At 40.8% G+C, this 16081-nt stretch overlaps 2 protein-coding genes across 4 annotated transcripts in view; one reads left to right on the top strand and one right to left on the bottom strand.

Moving 5' to 3' along the window:
* The first annotated feature begins 4 nt into the window (after positions 1 to 4).
* On the top strand, positions 5 to 1067 carry ngb (neuroglobin). The gene is made up of 4 exons (XM_075448647.1): positions 5 to 102; positions 476 to 584; positions 678 to 797; positions 915 to 1067. The coding sequence occupies exons 1-4, from the start codon at positions 5 to 7 to the stop codon at positions 1065 to 1067; spliced, it is 480 nt and encodes a 159-aa protein (XP_075304762.1).
* Positions 1068 to 6427: 5360 nt separating this feature from the next.
* tmem63c (transmembrane protein 63C) overlaps positions 6428 to 16081 on the bottom strand; it is a 33249-nt gene continuing 23595 nt past the window's right edge. For all 3 annotated transcript variants that reach the window (XM_075447905.1, XM_075447906.1, XM_075447907.1), the window contains 11 exons: positions 15923 to 16045; positions 14664 to 14817; positions 14473 to 14579; positions 13760 to 13846; positions 13569 to 13634; positions 13303 to 13465; positions 13116 to 13221; positions 11229 to 11396; positions 11010 to 11122; positions 10803 to 10877; positions 6428 to 9509 (listed from right to left, as the gene is read on the bottom strand). In XM_075447905.1, coding sequence (XP_075304020.1) covers positions 9279 to 9509; positions 10803 to 10877; positions 11010 to 11122; positions 11229 to 11396; positions 13116 to 13221; positions 13303 to 13465; positions 13569 to 13634; positions 13760 to 13846; positions 14473 to 14579; positions 14664 to 14817; positions 15923 to 16045 — 1393 coding nt within the window. In that variant the 3' untranslated portion in view covers positions 6428 to 9278. The remainder of the gene's footprint in view (positions 9510 to 10802; positions 10878 to 11009; positions 11123 to 11228; positions 11397 to 13115; positions 13222 to 13302; positions 13466 to 13568; positions 13635 to 13759; positions 13847 to 14472; positions 14580 to 14663; positions 14818 to 15922; positions 16046 to 16081) is intronic.

Genomic DNA, 16081 nt, shown 5'->3' with positions numbered 1-16081 from the left:
GAGGATGGAGAAGCTGTCAGGGAAAGACAAGGAGCTGATACGAGGCAGCTGGGAAAGTCTGGGCAAGAACAAAGTTCCTCACGGTGTCGTCATGTTCTCCAGGTATTTTTCTACACATTCAGTCCGATGTAGACGGACGACATACAGCAGTAACTCAGATGACCTTCTGATAACATGAATCAGTTTAGTCCTTTAAACTGACGGCATTGTGCTGTGTTTTGTTACTTGATAGCTGTGGTGTTGGAATATGCACCACAGGTGTGGAGATAGAGTCGCGCTAGATCCTTCACTGCACACTTTCCCCATGCAGAGACCGGAGGCTTGACTTGTTGCTTGGCGACAGACTGCAATAATCCACAATTTACTTTGTGGATCAGACTCTAGCAGGAGAGATTTGTAGATGTATGACTTATAGATTGATTGAGTGTTCCATGTGAATACACCTACAGAGCAGTGTGGTGTTTGTCTGTGGTAGATTGTTTGAGCTGGACCCCGCGCTCCTCAGTCTTTTCCGCTACAGTACAAACTGCGGTTCCACACAAGACTGCCTCTCCAGCCCTGAGTTCCTGGACCATATCACCAAGGTGAGCGCCCCACAGTGACCACTACATATGTGCAGACATTAGAAACAGCATTTCTGAACACTGCTCTCCGTGTATCTGTTCCTGTGGTGCCAGGTGATGCTTGTGATTGATGCAGCAGTCAGCCACCTGGATGATCTTCCCTCTTTGGAAGACTTTCTGCTCAACCTTGGGAGGAAGCATCAGGCCGTGGGAGTCAGCACTCAGTCATTCGCTGTAGGACCAACATTTGATAGTACAGCTCTTAAAAAACAACTCCATCAGTGAATGAGATATGAACACGTTTTGTTTTTCTCTGTATGTTTGTTTGCTTGTTTGTGTTGACTTCTGCAGGTGGTGGGTGAGTCCCTTCTCTACATGCTGCAGTGCAGCCTGGGCCAGACCTACACAGCGCCGCTGCGTCAAGCCTGGCTCAACATGTACAGCATTGTGGTAGCGGCAATGAGTCGAGGGTGGGCCAAGAATGGCGAGGACAAGGCCGACTGAGGCGCACAGCAGGAGCTGCTGAGCAGTTGCTGTCAAATCATCAACACGGTTGCCATGGAACAAGGTTGTGTAACTGTGCAGCACTGTGGTTTCAGCTGCTGCACACTTGCTCTGTGAGTGGGGTTGTTTAGCGTAGCGAATGTATGGTATAGTTACACTTTAAAACCAGATCAACCGATTGCAGAGTTTGTTTCCTTTGCTGTGGATGTTTAGCTATCAGGCGACGAGGCTGTACAGCTGTGAGAGTCTGAGCCGGTCAGTTTGGTTCCTCTGAGTCTGGAGCAGTAATCTGAACACCTGACTCTGAGGGAAAGCATTAAAGATAACTGTTGAGTCTCTATGTATATAATGGCTTTGATATGTATATATATACATATATATACTCTCAAATGATAGCAGTGACTGTAGTGGTCTTTGTGATGTATCCTAAAAGAGTTGCACACTTGTGAAACACCAGATATTACATATTGGCATCGCACACTACTCAAACTGTGACTATTACTGTGGCCAGCAAAGGCAGCTCTCTATCTAACTGGAACACAGTGACACTTAAAACTCGTGGGACAATGCATTGTGATTTTACACGAGAAGATCAGATCACTTTAATCGTAATCATGACTTTGTGCGTTTGTTTGTTAGAATTTTTTTTATTATTGATGTTACACATTACATTTGTGTGTGACTGTTATCCGAATTCTAGGCTACTGAAGTTGATCAAGGTCATTAAATGCCGTTCAATAGCCTCTGACAAGAACTGTTATACTCTCTGATAGCTTTCTTCAGTGATCTATGACTGTTGAGGTGTCCATGTGCACCTTACTTGACATGGTGTGTGATGCTCGCTTCAGTTGAGGTTATGAGTATTTCTATTGGCGTTTAATGACTGTTAAACTCTAACTAATAGACTGTTACGTGACTTAGCAGTTAAGGGCATATTAGAGGAATTATATAATCTTTGTTCTTTGGCTGGCAGATTCCATTTATTGTTAGTGTAAAGTAGTTTTGTTGTGCGGTAGTTGCTTCTCTTACTAATGCTTATTAACGACATTGTTGTGGCTACAAATGTAGTATTACCTCGACTTAAAAGCTGAAGATGGTCTGAGCAGGCTGTGTTATTCCGCTTCTGTGTGGAAATGAGGCTTTGCTAATGAAGAGTTTCCTTTGAATTTATTCACACAAAACAAATAATGCAGAGAAACTGTGTGCTAAAACTGTCCAATACCTGTGTATTATCATTATTATTATTGTTATTACTGCCATGACACTGTATGTATCATTTACGGTTGTTATTTATATACGTGGCCAGAATGCCAAATAACTGAACAACAGTGCGCCAAGTATTAGATAATAACACGATTTAACCGTAAATCTAAGCTGCTGATATGTGGTTATTATCGCTTTAGTCTGAGTTTGTATTTATAAAGTTTATTTTTATATTCTAAATTCTATGTATTGTGAAAGAACGTTGCCCCCCCCCCCCAAATTTCATGCACACTATATCCTGAAGATGTATTATCTTACTGTGTGTGGATTTCAGCTAATGAACCCGATACAAGAAAATAGTCTGGCAAATGTTCTGTTTTGATTGGGTTTTATTTATCTATCAGAATATTTGAAGTAAATGTGCAAGTCTTACCGAAAAGTATAAAAGCAGGGTTTTCTGTTGAGCTGTTTCATCCCTACATGGTCTGTTCAGTCTTTACTTTCCAGCCCACAGGTGTAATGTTTGTTAACTGGCTATGTAGGTGGTGTATTTCTAGTGACTCTTTTCTTAGTACCAGTACGCAGCCCTATGCAGGTTGTTTTCCTCCACCTGTCTGTTTTTAATTAACTTACAGTAAGCATTTATAGCCAAGATGACTGACAACTGGTTTCTTAACTTTGTAACATCCAGTGTGTACATATTGGGTGTGTCACTGTCTACCTCATCATTATCAGCTGCTATTGAACAGTGATGACTTCACTTAGTTATCCTTCAACCAAAAACGCACATTATTGTTTGAGTTGATACAAACACACACTCTTTGTAAACCCGATTCCATCCTACACTTCAAAGAAGAACATGTTATGTGTTTACTTGATACTAAATAAAGTGATCTGTGGGTAATTTTGCGCGAATTAAGGTCAGTGTGTTTTCCTCTTGGTCTTATAGTGTTTCTCACAGGCAGCACAGCGGTCAGCTTTTGAAATCAATCTCTCAGTGCCTGATTTCCTTCCCACTGACAGCCCATCCTCTGCCGTTACATAAGATCCAAGCGACGAATGGCTTGTCGCCCTCGGCTGCAAAGATGGGGGTGACTCCAGGCACATCAGCCCACTTACTCATGCAGCTGCACGATGTCACATCAAGAATTCCTGGCAGTGTGGATCTTTTTTATTTTCCTCCAAACAAAAACAAAAAAACAACTTAAAACCTCACAGGCATGTTTCTGCTTGAATGTCAGTTTGTCGTGTAAGTGAAGCAGTAGTAAAGAGAGAAGTGGAGAAAAAGACGATGAGTTATCTTAATAAACGTGGATCATTTCTGTCATATACAATTTGGTCGTATCTCTGTAAAAGTCCCATCCATGAGTTGGCTGTCTGTTCTGGCGTTTAAGTGGCAGTTGACATGGCCTTAATCTGTCTCTCTGCACTGCACACAGCATCCTCACTCTCTCTGTCCCAATGAGAGTCTGCTGGATTAATGTTAGCTTCATGCTCCATGTCTCACTTCAGCCTACAGAATAACTCTGAGGTTCAGTTTGTCTCATCTCAGGGCTTCACAGAGACTCAGCCATCAGGTTTCAACGGAACACAATTGTAACAAACTAATAGGGTAGCTCATAAAACACATTGTATGATATTTTCTGTATGGTCATTGAATAGTCAGGTCCTGCACCTAACCTTGGAATGGACGAGGATTTGCTCTGAGGGCTGTTGTCTGGAGAGGAGTCTGTGAGAAATGACAACACACATTATTTTTAGAAAGTCTGTGATGTGTTTTAGAATGAAGGGGGATTGAAGGTTGTCATGGCAACTGTTAAGTGATGTTCGTGTATATATGTGTATATATATATATATACACATACACATATAAATCTATATATATATATATAAATCACATTGCTCAGTCAATCTCTCATCCTAAATCAGATTGTTGAGAGAAGTGAACAGTGAGTATGCATGCTGCTTCAGGCTAAAAAGTCTTGCTCTGATAGCTTAGCAGGACCCCGATGCTGCAACACAGTCTGCCAAGCAACAACCACAACGCTGGGCTATTAGCTGTCTGTAAGCAGCATCTAAACAGCTACTCCCATCATGATGTACGGTCATTTTCTGATTTATGTGATGGTGTGGGGCCTAAATGACTCCCCATCCTGTCTGCGGCTGAAGCTCCCTGGTTTCAGTTGAAGATGCTAATCTCCGACGAACTGCTGTAGTTTTCTACAAACGATATCCAGAGAATTAAATAGTAAATTAGACTGAGTGTTTTTTTTTTTTTTTGCTCATTTGGTAGACCAAAATAAGCTGTATGCTCTGCAATCACTTGGTGTGCTGCATGAAACTGAGACGTTTCTACAAGAAACAGAATTTATGTTGTAACCCTGAACCAAGCAGAATACACAGATGCTAAACTGAGAGATATTTAGCAATATAATTGAAAGGTCTTTAGCAGCTACTCTGTTAAACTATAAATCTTGATATGTAAGCCAACAAGGACAAAAAAATTGATATAGGTCTTGAAAATCTAAATGTGGGCAACATATTTGAGGAAGACTGTTAAGAGCGAAAGTTTTTAAATGTCAGCTGCCTTGTCCAAGGGGGAAGGACAAACTTTCTTATATATGTAAGTTGGATATCATTATACACACAAAAGGGACATAGAACACAAACTTTTTGAGCTAAATTTGCATGCTGAAAATAACCCATATGGGAGTGACAATATGTTTGCAGCAGGAGGCAGAGACATTTTCTATTCTGAGCATCTGGGCAGGAGCGAGGCAGGCGGCAGGCCACAGTCCCAGAGGAATTCACCTTTCACAGAGAAACATGCTCTCAGCAGTTGCCACGGGTGACAGGGGAAATTACTTTTCTTTCTTCTTTCATAACTCGAAGCAATGAAAAAGCCTTGTGCATAATGGGAAGCAGGCTGTGGTGGTTTTACTCCTTTAAAACTTTAGGGAAAATGCCACCCCATCAGTCAGTGTCTGATGTTTCTCAGAAAAAACTTTGCCACTTTCCAGGAACAGCATCTTTCACTGGATGCTGCTACTGTCCAAATTGGTGCAGATACAAGCAGCTGCTGTTAGCTGCCCCGTCCAAACTGATGTGGTTTTAGGAGCCTCTGAGGTCTGAAGTATGTACAGAGGATTCTCCCAAGGGTAGTTTGTATGCAGACACACACCTTGCTGCAAACACTAAGCAAACATGCACTTGCATTCATTAACATCCTCATGCCGGCGTTGTTAAATGAGGGCATTGAGCCTGTGATTATTTTTAGAGATGTGGTCCAATCAGAAGAATCACTGTCCGGGGGAGTTTTTACTTTTGCTGGTTTTAAATAAATAGTCTGAGTTAAACTTATTTGTTTTCTTGTCAAGAATTAGATGACAGGTTTGATCTGTGCATTAAACACACCGCCAGCAGCTCGGCTGCGCTAAGGAACGGCCTGAAGGGAAACAAACTCAGGCTCAGAGCAACTAAATGCTACGAGTTAGTCCATCATACGGTTTCATTTGGTACAAAAACAAGTGTAAAAATGACAGGTTATGATATTATAGGAGACAATGTCTTAACATCCAGCTGTAGTGGAATTACAAATGGCTGTTTTTGAACATATCTTTCTTTACAGGTTAAGAAAACCATATGTCATTGATATGTTAACCATCAAGCTAATAGATGAAACTCATCTTGTAAGTGCAAAATATCTTTGTCATATTTCCTAAAGAGATTGTGTGCATGTTCACTTCTGCTCTACTATTTACCACATGAAATCTGACTCACTGCCTGGTAAAAAAAACTCATCACAGACCTCAGCAGAGGATAGTAACAAGGATTCTGAAGCATAAGATGAATGAATTGAGCTGAACTACTCTTAATTTCAGATCCCAGCACTTCCCTATTGGCTCACTGGCCTTACAGAGATCAATCTCAAATGCTTTTTGTGCCTCAATCTTGTTGGAGATGAAACAACCCGTATTTATAACAGGTTTAAAATGTTAAAGTCATGTATTTATGATGCACGCATTCAAGAGCAAAAAGAAACTGAGAAGTCTGGAAAGCTAATAGACCTCAAATGACATAGGCCACATGCACAGACATTTCAGGATACAATAAAACTAGCAAAGCATGAAAATGGACAGTTCGTCTTTGCAGGGCCATTAGAGCTAAGAATACTGATGCATTTTATTTTGTATTTTCCAAAGGAAAGCACGTTTAATGATCTGTGAAACAATCTTCTGGAGGAGAAACCACAGGACATATTGGCAGTTCAGAGAGAGACAGAAAACTTTGAGATGCTCTTTGATGTTTGTTTTTTTCCCAAAAAGCTTTTACTTCACAATTCTCTGCAGTAACTGCCAGCTTTCATCTGTTATACACATCATCAGAACCATAACTATATTCCTCATTAACCAGAGCAAAATACATTTCATCTTTTAAAAGCACAACTCAAAGGACTATATTATGATACATTCTGTCAGACAGAGGACAAAACGGATTAAATTCCACTCTACTCAGCAAAGCTTCTCAGTCGATTTAAGAGTCAATGTGTTGATATCACCCAAAGACAAATAAGACACTGGATGAACATGTTTTATCTTCATATCATAATCCAAAAATACAGCAAATGAGAACTGAAAAGATAGTGATGGAAAACAACAACAAGGCACCAACAACGCCACGATACAAAAAGCGACACAACAACTGCAATGTAAAGACACAAATTCAGCTTGCATTCAAGCTTGCCTTTTCACTCTTGACCTTGCAATTTAGTTGCGCCACAGTTTTTGATCTCATTTCTTGGTATTCAAGAACAGATCTGCTCAGCTGTGATTGATCTGTTGATGTTCAAACTTAACATTTGAAAGACTTATTCACGTTTTGAGTCCACATGACGGTCAAAACTTTGACCGTCCATATTCCAAAGACAACTGAGCAAACTCATTTTGTGACGAAGACAACGCGATAGGGCCAAAAGACCCAGATAAAGATACTAAGTGGACCTTGTAGTCTTATTGATATCTTAGTGGAAGAAGGTCACTGCTTTTGTATGTTTGTTCGAGTCTGAATAAACTAAACACGACTGTTAAACAAAAAAACATTTCTTGAAGACTTTTGTGTTTTCCTCTCTTGATTGTTTTTCTTTAGGTTTTTAGTCCATGCAGCATATTTCAGGCCATGCTGGATTGTCACACAAAAAGGGTTTTTCCTTCAAGGCACAGCAGAAGACATGAACAACAAGCTGCAATCAGCTCGCATTCAGATTCATGAGAAACACCACCACATAAAAAAAAAAAGAAATACCAAACCTGTAAACATACAGATGGATGTATAAGTGTAAGAATAACCCATACTTCATTTAAACAACATAGTCAACATGCAGCTGCTTGACAGAAACGGTTCATGTAAATGAAATGGTACTACAGCATGGTAGTGATTTAATATTACTTGTTATATTTGCAACATGTCAAAATTAAATTTTAGCACAAATATATTAGACCAACACTGAAGAATTTGATACAAAAAATTATCTTGAGCAACTTATTATATTGTTTCTTAGATTAAAAAAAAAACTAGGAGATGTAAATAATGGCTTTAGTTTGAACACAGGGTGAGATTGATTTCTATTTAAATTTGACATAATCAGCTAAATGAATTACTTTTCCAAGATTTCTGTATCGTTTTTCCATCATGGAATATTTTCATAAAGCTGAAATTCCAACATGTGCTTCTATTTTTCCCCACAGCTTTCGCAACCTGAAGGGAGATGAAGAGACTGATGCCACTTTTGTATGCGTCATCTGAATATGTTGCTACTGCAAGCAGCAGATTAGCTTAATTTAATACAGATGCTCCAGAAAGTTGCAATGCTCAGCCAGGAAACAGTCCCGATCCTTTCCCTGGCAAACAAGACCATTAAAGAACCAAAACAAAACCAAATTTGTGAAACTTGGTGAAGTGGTGGAAGATGGAAGAAAAGAAGAAACTAATAAATTCAGCCTCATCACTCCGAGCTCTTAGAGTACCTCTTGTTTATTGAACGCGAGTACTGTCAGTCACCAAACTCTTCGCAAGAAAGTGAATTATCATTTTCTCCAAAAATGTCAAGCTATTGAAAATAAGTGTAAATGCATCATGTACACAGTCCAAACAGAATAATTAAGTTAAATTCTCATTAACAAATCAAAATGACAAATCTCTGGTCCCCCCCCCAGCCACAGCCCAATGCACTATACCAATAACACCAAAATACTTTAGTCAAAATAGCAACCCTAAATTAAAAATAATTACAATGAGCTTCAGGCTCAGTCACGCTGCTTATGCCTCTGTGGAGAGAGTGTACATATATTACAGTACATCTCTGAGTTACATTCGGCCCGCCGTCTGTCTGCGCTCTCACTGCAGATGGCTTCTCAACTAGCTGCCCTCACCCTCAGCCTCACAGAGGAACCAGATATCACCCGAGCCCAGACCACTCTGTCAGTCTGCCGGGGCAAGCCTGCTCACACCACCCACTCCCATGGGAACTTTCACCTCCACTCATGTCCAAGAGGCACAGCATGGGCAGTGTCTATTTGATAGCAGCCCGAAGGCAATTCCACCCCTTATTACTTTTATTCTTTTCAACTTGCAAATGAAGCCATATAAGAAGATAGAATCATGGAGCATCTGATCTTTAAACTGGAATAACTGTACATTAGCCAGATGTTATGGTCTGTTGAGATTGATGTGTCTATGAGACAGGGTAAGGCGATGTTTTGGCAAACTGCTGTGTTTTTTAAGATTTTTTTTTTTAAATTCTTTTTTTTTTTTTTTACTTGGCTCCTGTATTCTCCAAGTCATCTCCTCCTTAGGCTCTTCATCCCTTCAAACAAGCCCAATCTGGTCTCAGTGTGTGAGGCAGCTTAGTCAGAGTTTGAGGTCAGTGGTTAAAATGCAGCTTTGTGGCATTGATAATCTTTGTTCCCCAGCTATAGGACATATGGACATTAGTTTTGGTGGGATTTGTTGTTACTGGTAACCCACAGGGCTGTCCATGAGAGGGCTGGAGCAATAGGGGTCTGCAGGGTCTTGGAGCTCAGTCTCGTGGGTTTGGGTGTGGCCCTCCTCACCCTCCGCTTCTGCCACTGGACCGTGACTTGAACTCTGGGAGCTGGTCAACGCGCCGTAGCCGTGGTGAGCTGGGGAGGGCATCGGAGTTAAAGCCAGCTCTGGTTCCAGTAACACAGATGCCACAAAGAGCTGAGGGAAGCAGATCAACATGCAGGTTATGATTGCGTCAATCAGCGTATGAGATTAAAATATGCTTCTAAAGTTGGGCTTCTTTTAATAGCCTTGATCTGCAGTTAGGAAGAAAAATGTCATACATTCACATGTTTACTTGCATGTGCAATGATTATTGTACTGTGCAGTCAGTGCAACATAATCTATTTATTATATAAGTTGATATTGTAAGAAATGACCAATTCTGCATTCAAATTATGGATTCAGTTCGCTAGATTATAAGCAATGTAACCTAAACTTTCTTTATCCTTGTCCTAAAAAACAAAAATCATATCTATTATTATTTATCTATAGAGGTAAACCATCAATGTTATTTTTCTGTGAGATGAAAAAGTATGTTAAATGAGAATTAGCAGTTCATTTGAAGGTGCCGTTAGAATCAGGTGTGAAGGGGGCTACCCTCTTAATTTAAAGAGCAGTGATCCATCAAAGACGGATTTTCACAACACATTTTTGGCGGTGAATTATGGCTCGAACAAGGGGGACCTCAGAAAAAGAGTTGCTGATGCTCATCTGGCTGGAAAAGTTTACACAACCATCAAGTCCCAAAGGAACAGTGGGTCATTTCTAAGGAACTAAAGGCCTCTCTCATATTGTTCATCGCTCTTGTTTGTGTGCTCACCATCAGAACATTGAACAACAACAACAACAGTATGCATGGCAGAGCTTCAAAGAGATAGCCACTGCTCTCCAGTAAGATTACTGCTGCACCTCTGCAGTTTAATAAGGATTATGTGAGCCCTCCAGGCTCTGGGAAAAATGTTTTATGTTTGAAGAAAGGAAAACCCTGCATTCCAGCATAGAAACCATATCCTGTCTCGTCTGTAAAACGACTGAAATGAACTGAATTTCAAGAAAAGGTGGGCAGTGCAGCAAAACATTTAACTGCAGGTATTGCTGCCGAGTGGTAACACCAGAGATCATTTTCTCCTTCTTTTGTCATTCACTTATATGTAAGTTTGGATCATTTTCTACATATTGATAAATGATCGAGCATGATACATCAACAATACTCATGCTCTGAGGGATCATTCGCATAGTTTGTTTTGATATGGTTTAATAAATATTTGAAATGTATGTAATTATTTATTAGGGCTGCTATAGATGAGTGGCAGCAGGCTTCGAAGCTCACCCAGGACTTGAGTGAGCTTGTTTGTCAAAATCAGAGAGACATGAAAAATGCTTTCAAAATTGATCACATCACAAAATGATGCAGTCAAACAGAATAAAAAAGGAAAACTGGTACTGTACACTGGAGGCGGTGGTGGATGTCACAGTACTCCTGTCTGCATCAGTGAATGTTCCCTCTGCTGGCTGATCAGACATCTGAAGCAAAGACAATCATGTACAGTAAAAATATGAATCGCACTGAAATACATACTAATAATTAAGTGCAAGTGGATATCAATCTTTGTGATATTATTTTTTTTTTTTTGTAGGGGGTGGGGGGTGTCAGACCTGGTAGCTTGTTGACTTGTCTGGTGTTTTTTTAAGGCACAAGCGGAAAAGGTAACAGGCAACACAGGAGATCAGGGATACAAAGGTGAAAAGGGTGATGGGATGCACTGGACCTGTGACAGTGCAGAGAAACAAGTGAAGTCAAATATAATGTACTTTAATAAAGCATTTGATAGCTATTGAAACTTTAACAGCAAATATATTGCAGAGGCAAAGTACCTAATCTGAGCATAGAGAAGAAGAGCAGCCAGAACATGCAGAGGATGGGAGCCACGATGACCTGGCTGATGGCTGCTCTGTGGATTCGCTGGTTAAGTTTGGTGGGAATGTATGCATAATAGATGTTGTATCTGTCAACCATGTGCTTCAGGATCACATAGAGCAGACCTGGATAGACACAGCCAAACAAAAATACACTGGATGATCAGATCCTGCAGATACAAGGGGAGATGAAAACTTATCTTTAAATCCATCACAGTTTATGTCACGTTTAAGGAGATCCACAGGAGACAATGCAGCAAAACAGAGAGCTGTGTTGTGACTTTAACAAAACAAATGGTCACCAGCTACAAAAGTAAATAGACCAACAAATGCCTGTTCAAGTGAGTGCACACATTTAGATGACAAAAAAACTTGAAAACCATTTACAGCTTACGTTTAATTGAGAAGGTATAACAACAACATATCAAACACAACCACGATTATTTGCAAGAGGTGTAACAGGCGCCTGTTTACCACTGTGCTACGTAACCGTTACGTAACCCTGTGAGTGTTTGGTAGCTGAGGAGACCAACTGTTCAACAGTTCAGGTCGTCATTTGTCATATGCTTGATAATACAGGTAGAATGTGATTTGTTAATGTCTTGCTGAAACAAGCAAGGACTTCCCAGAAAAAGCCATGATGTGGGTGGAAGCTTATAGCTTGTATATATTGTTGAGTATTAATGTTACCGTAACTGACACCACTTGCACAGTTTGCTGATAACAAGCAGAAAATGATTCTAGATCTTGTTTATATATGTTTTTTTTTCTTTGCATGGTAGTTTTAACATACACACTGGTTTTCAGAAGGGTTCCTGAGCTCATGCAGTGATTTCCACCTCAGAATCACATCACTTTTTTTAATGCAGGTCCAAACAAAGTAGACAGCCCATTCATTGTCCCTTGTAAAATATAAAATCTTCAAGTTATAGATTAAGAAACATTATCTTTAATCTAATTGCCATGCAGTCTTTGACAGAACAGAGGTTGTACCTAATCGTATTACTGAACTGTTGCCATTTAACTAAACTAGTTGTGAGACTAATTCAGTTACGCCACTCTTTAAGGATTACACACGATTTCCAGCCCTTTGTTGGACAACTAATTTGAAACCCTCCTGCCATCAAACTCAAAACATGCATGCATTTTCTGGAGAGAAGAAAACATCAAGCCCCCTCAGTTTGTTCAACTTTCAATAGAATATAGGATTAAAATGATTTGCAATTCATTGCATTGCATTTCTTTATTACACAACGGTTGAAAACAGGAATATAAAATTAATATATCTCCCAAGATGATTGAAGATTGGCAGACCCTCTGGGTGTCACATTTTACTTGGACTAGACACTGGTAGCGGGGAAAAAAGTTCTGCATATATTGGGTGCATAGATGTAGATCAAGTAGAGCTGTATGAGTGTTTGACAAACACATTTTTAATGGTGCTTTGTAAAACTTATATTAGACTAAAAGTTTAGATTTAGAATACCGATCAGGGGAAAACAACAGAGGTGAAATGCACATGGAAGCCAACTTTGGTGTGTGAATGGAGGCTGCTTGGGCTGAGGATTAGGCTGCAGAAGTAAATAGAGGCTTGGTGAGCTCTGGGTAGAGACAGGAGCAGAGTGGGCGTCTGGCTTGCAACTCACTGTGTCTGGGTGTCTGGGACTACAGCAGCAAATTCACACAGTCTGCATCGGACTGGCAGGCAGTAGAGAACAGTGAGGTTACAGTGTGAGGAGAGACAGCTAACACACATACACAAGTAAGAGGGAATGTGACGGGATGCAGACGGCAGAGAAAAGAGAGTTAGATGATGATACAAGAGGGTAATTGTATGTCACTCACCAAAGGGTGTAATGATGGGACATGTGATGCTGTAGGTCATACTGACAGCAAAGATACACATGGTCCAAGCATACTCCAGGCCAAACTGGAACTCATAAGCTTGACTCTGCAGAAAAAAAATCAAAATGAATTAAGCTTTTTGAGAAGCACATCAAAATGCTAAGAAAAGCATCAAACTTCCTCCAACCCGTTTCACGTGAATCCGCTCAGCCTGGGACTTTGCAAAGCAGAGGCGGAGGGCGTACACCGTCAGTGCAGGGATGCGAAGTAACTCCATAGACGTGCCGATCAGACTGGAGGTGATCACGTAGTTTATAAAAAATGCTCCGTTGTCGGGAAGAAACACACATCTGCAACCAGAGATATAAAAACAACAAAACCAGCTCGGCTGCTGTCTTTTTTGTGATTCGGTTGACGCTAGTTTTTTTTGCAAAAGAAAAAACACGGCCTTACTGGAATTTGACTTCCTTTTCATTCAGGAAGTTGACATCAAACAGCCAGGTAAAGAAGAGGTCAAGACTACAACAAAGATGAGACATAAAAAAGACTATTAAAAACATGGCAAAACCCTGAAAAAAAAAGCAAACAAAGTTATAAATTTGTTTTGTGTGTGTCTGGAGCTTGTTTTTGAGCTGAAATTGTACCTGGAGAGACCAAGTGATGGGAGGATGATGACCATGAAGACCAGCAGAAAAAAACACTTGTGCATCGTTACTTGATTTTCATCAGATCTGAAACATGAGGGCATAATTATGCAATGCATATATAGTTTAAAATTATATCCGATTTCCTTCAACATGATAAATTACTCAGTTGAGATACTGTAAATCAGCTGACCCTACATGTACAGCTCTGTTTGGTTTATTAGCATGAACTACACTTTTCCCTCCAGTAAACAGTTGATTTGCATTTGGTCCTTCACACATCACGCCTGCACACACACGTCTGTGGGGGTTGTTATGTAAAGAAAGAGTGCTTATAGGTGCAGCGTGAGGTTTTTCTCTTTATGCACAGTTGTTCTGCTCCTCCTCCTGCTAGTCACCATACACAGAGCAACAGTGCATGGTGACTACTGTGCATCTCATTATCCTCACATGGAGATCTCTATGACAACCTGCCCAGAATAACAGTGCGGGGAGAGTGACAGGGAGAAGGAGGGAGAGACTGTAAGAAGAGCAAGCGGTTGAAATAAGAAAAAAAATTAAGAAGAAATGAGGTGAAAAATAATCAAATAAAAGTACTGACAGTTGGGACGAAGACAAGTAGCTAAAAATGAAGGGTCTATTTGACGAAGTGAAGGACTAGCTTTTCCATTTCAGGAGACAGAGGAAAGGTGTAGTCGACGTCTGGTGAGTACCTGGTCCAATGGGACTCAAAGAAGGCGGAGTAGTAGACGATGAAGGGCAGGAGCACTGAAAACGCCCACAGCAGGAGGGTCGGAAAGAACTGGGTAATAACAGGGCTCTGCATTCAACAGCAAAATGGTTACCAAAGGAAGCCAAAGAGGGTCAAAATGAAACATTGATATCATTAAAATCGTTCGCTAACCCTCAAACTCTCCACAGGCCTTGTGACGTTGAACTTGTCCATGGTGTTGACAATAATGGCGGGAGTGGTGAGGAAGAAGAGCAGCAAAAAGAGGAGAATGTTGAGGAGGACACAGCGGAGCCACCAGCGAGATCCACACACTGACAGGTTTTCCCTGGTGAAGGGAAAAAGTAATGAGCCTCAGTTTGCAATGGACAGGACAGTTAACACTCTGCTCTCCACTGTTGACATACGCCTGAAATAGCCCGCTCAGTCTGAGAGAGGAGCGTGTTTCAACTGCACTGAACTGAAGAGCAGGTTGGAAACAGCACACTTCAGCACTCATTTCTAATGAAGAGACAAAAGTCCCTGCTTAACCTTAAAACCCATGACTGCTCCAGTAGGCTCGTTCATGCAAAAACACATTCATATAGAGGCAGGAACACACACAGCACAAACGGTGCGCTTCACCATCTCTTTGGTTGATCTCCCATACGTGTGCATCACTCGCTCGTTACATAATCTCCCTGATTCTGCTTTCCAAGATAAGAAACTTGAACTGTGAATAATCAAATGATAAATAGTAAATATCTGTTCCACACAAGCAATAACATACTGATCCATGTTAAATGTCTCGTGTTTAAAGACAGGAATAGTAATACGAATGCAGAAACTGACCGCTGAGTTGCCCCATCATTTGCATGGTGCACATCGTTTTTCTAGATTACACTCTTGAGGTCCATCATTATAAGCTAATTATGCAGAGACAAACATTACTAAACACAGTAGAGGTTGGGTCTGAAGTCCTGTCACGATCCAGAGGTTTCCAAAGATACCAAAAAAAAAAAAAAAAAAGAAATCAGGCTTAATTACAGGGTAAAGTGTCTAACTGGTGCACAAGTGGTTCAAAATTAGATACGTCTCTCATAATCTGTGTCTGCATAGGTCTCCTTTGGGTGCTCTAGTTTCCTCCCACGGTTAGAGTACATGGAGGTTCGGTTAACATATATTTTGTGCTCTAGGTGTGAATGTGAGCCTGTCTGCTGGGTGGGGGGTGCTTATGCAATGCATGCTGGGACAGATTACAGCTTATTATGACCATACACATGATAAAAGATGAGCAGATCTCTCCTTAGTGGCTAGAGTAAGATGAAGTATGTTGTTTCCTGTGTGGGAAACTTTTTAACTTTGAGGGAACATCAAGAACTTTGGAGGCCACGTGCTCTGCAGAGTGCCAAAACAATAACTGTGCAGGTCCCAATTTAGCTGCAGGTGCTCACCAGATGAGGTCACTGGGAGCAGGTGCGTAGCCGACGCCCCATTTCTGAGACTGCACCACAGTAGTGATGCTGGACTGCTGGGGCCTGCGACGACAGTACACACGACTGTAGTCCTTCACGATGCTGAAAAAGAAAACAAGATGCAGGAACTCATGCATC

This window comes from Odontesthes bonariensis, chromosome 17, assembly GCF_027942865.1.
Source record: "Odontesthes bonariensis isolate fOdoBon6 chromosome 17, fOdoBon6.hap1, whole genome shotgun sequence".
NCBI classification, from domain to species: Eukaryota; Metazoa; Chordata; class Actinopteri; order Atheriniformes; family Atherinopsidae; genus Odontesthes; species Odontesthes bonariensis.
The sequence above is the reverse complement of the archived record's forward strand: the minus strand, read 5'-3'. Positions and strand labels throughout refer to the sequence as shown.

What these genes read in the sequence shown, in the direction of transcription:
- ngb (XM_075448647.1), top strand. Translation starts at nt 5, where the DNA reads ATGGAGAAGCTGTCAGGGAAAGACAAGGAGCTGATACGAGGCAGCTGG. An exon ending in GGTGTCGTCATGTTCTCCAG is followed by an intron (nt 103 to 475) that starts GTATTTTTCTAC and finishes TGTCTGTGGTAG; the next exon opens with ATTGTTTGAGCTGGACCCCG. An exon ending in TCCTGGACCATATCACCAAG is followed by an intron (nt 585 to 677) that starts GTGAGCGCCCCA and finishes CTGTGGTGCCAG; the next exon opens with GTGATGCTTGTGATTGATGC.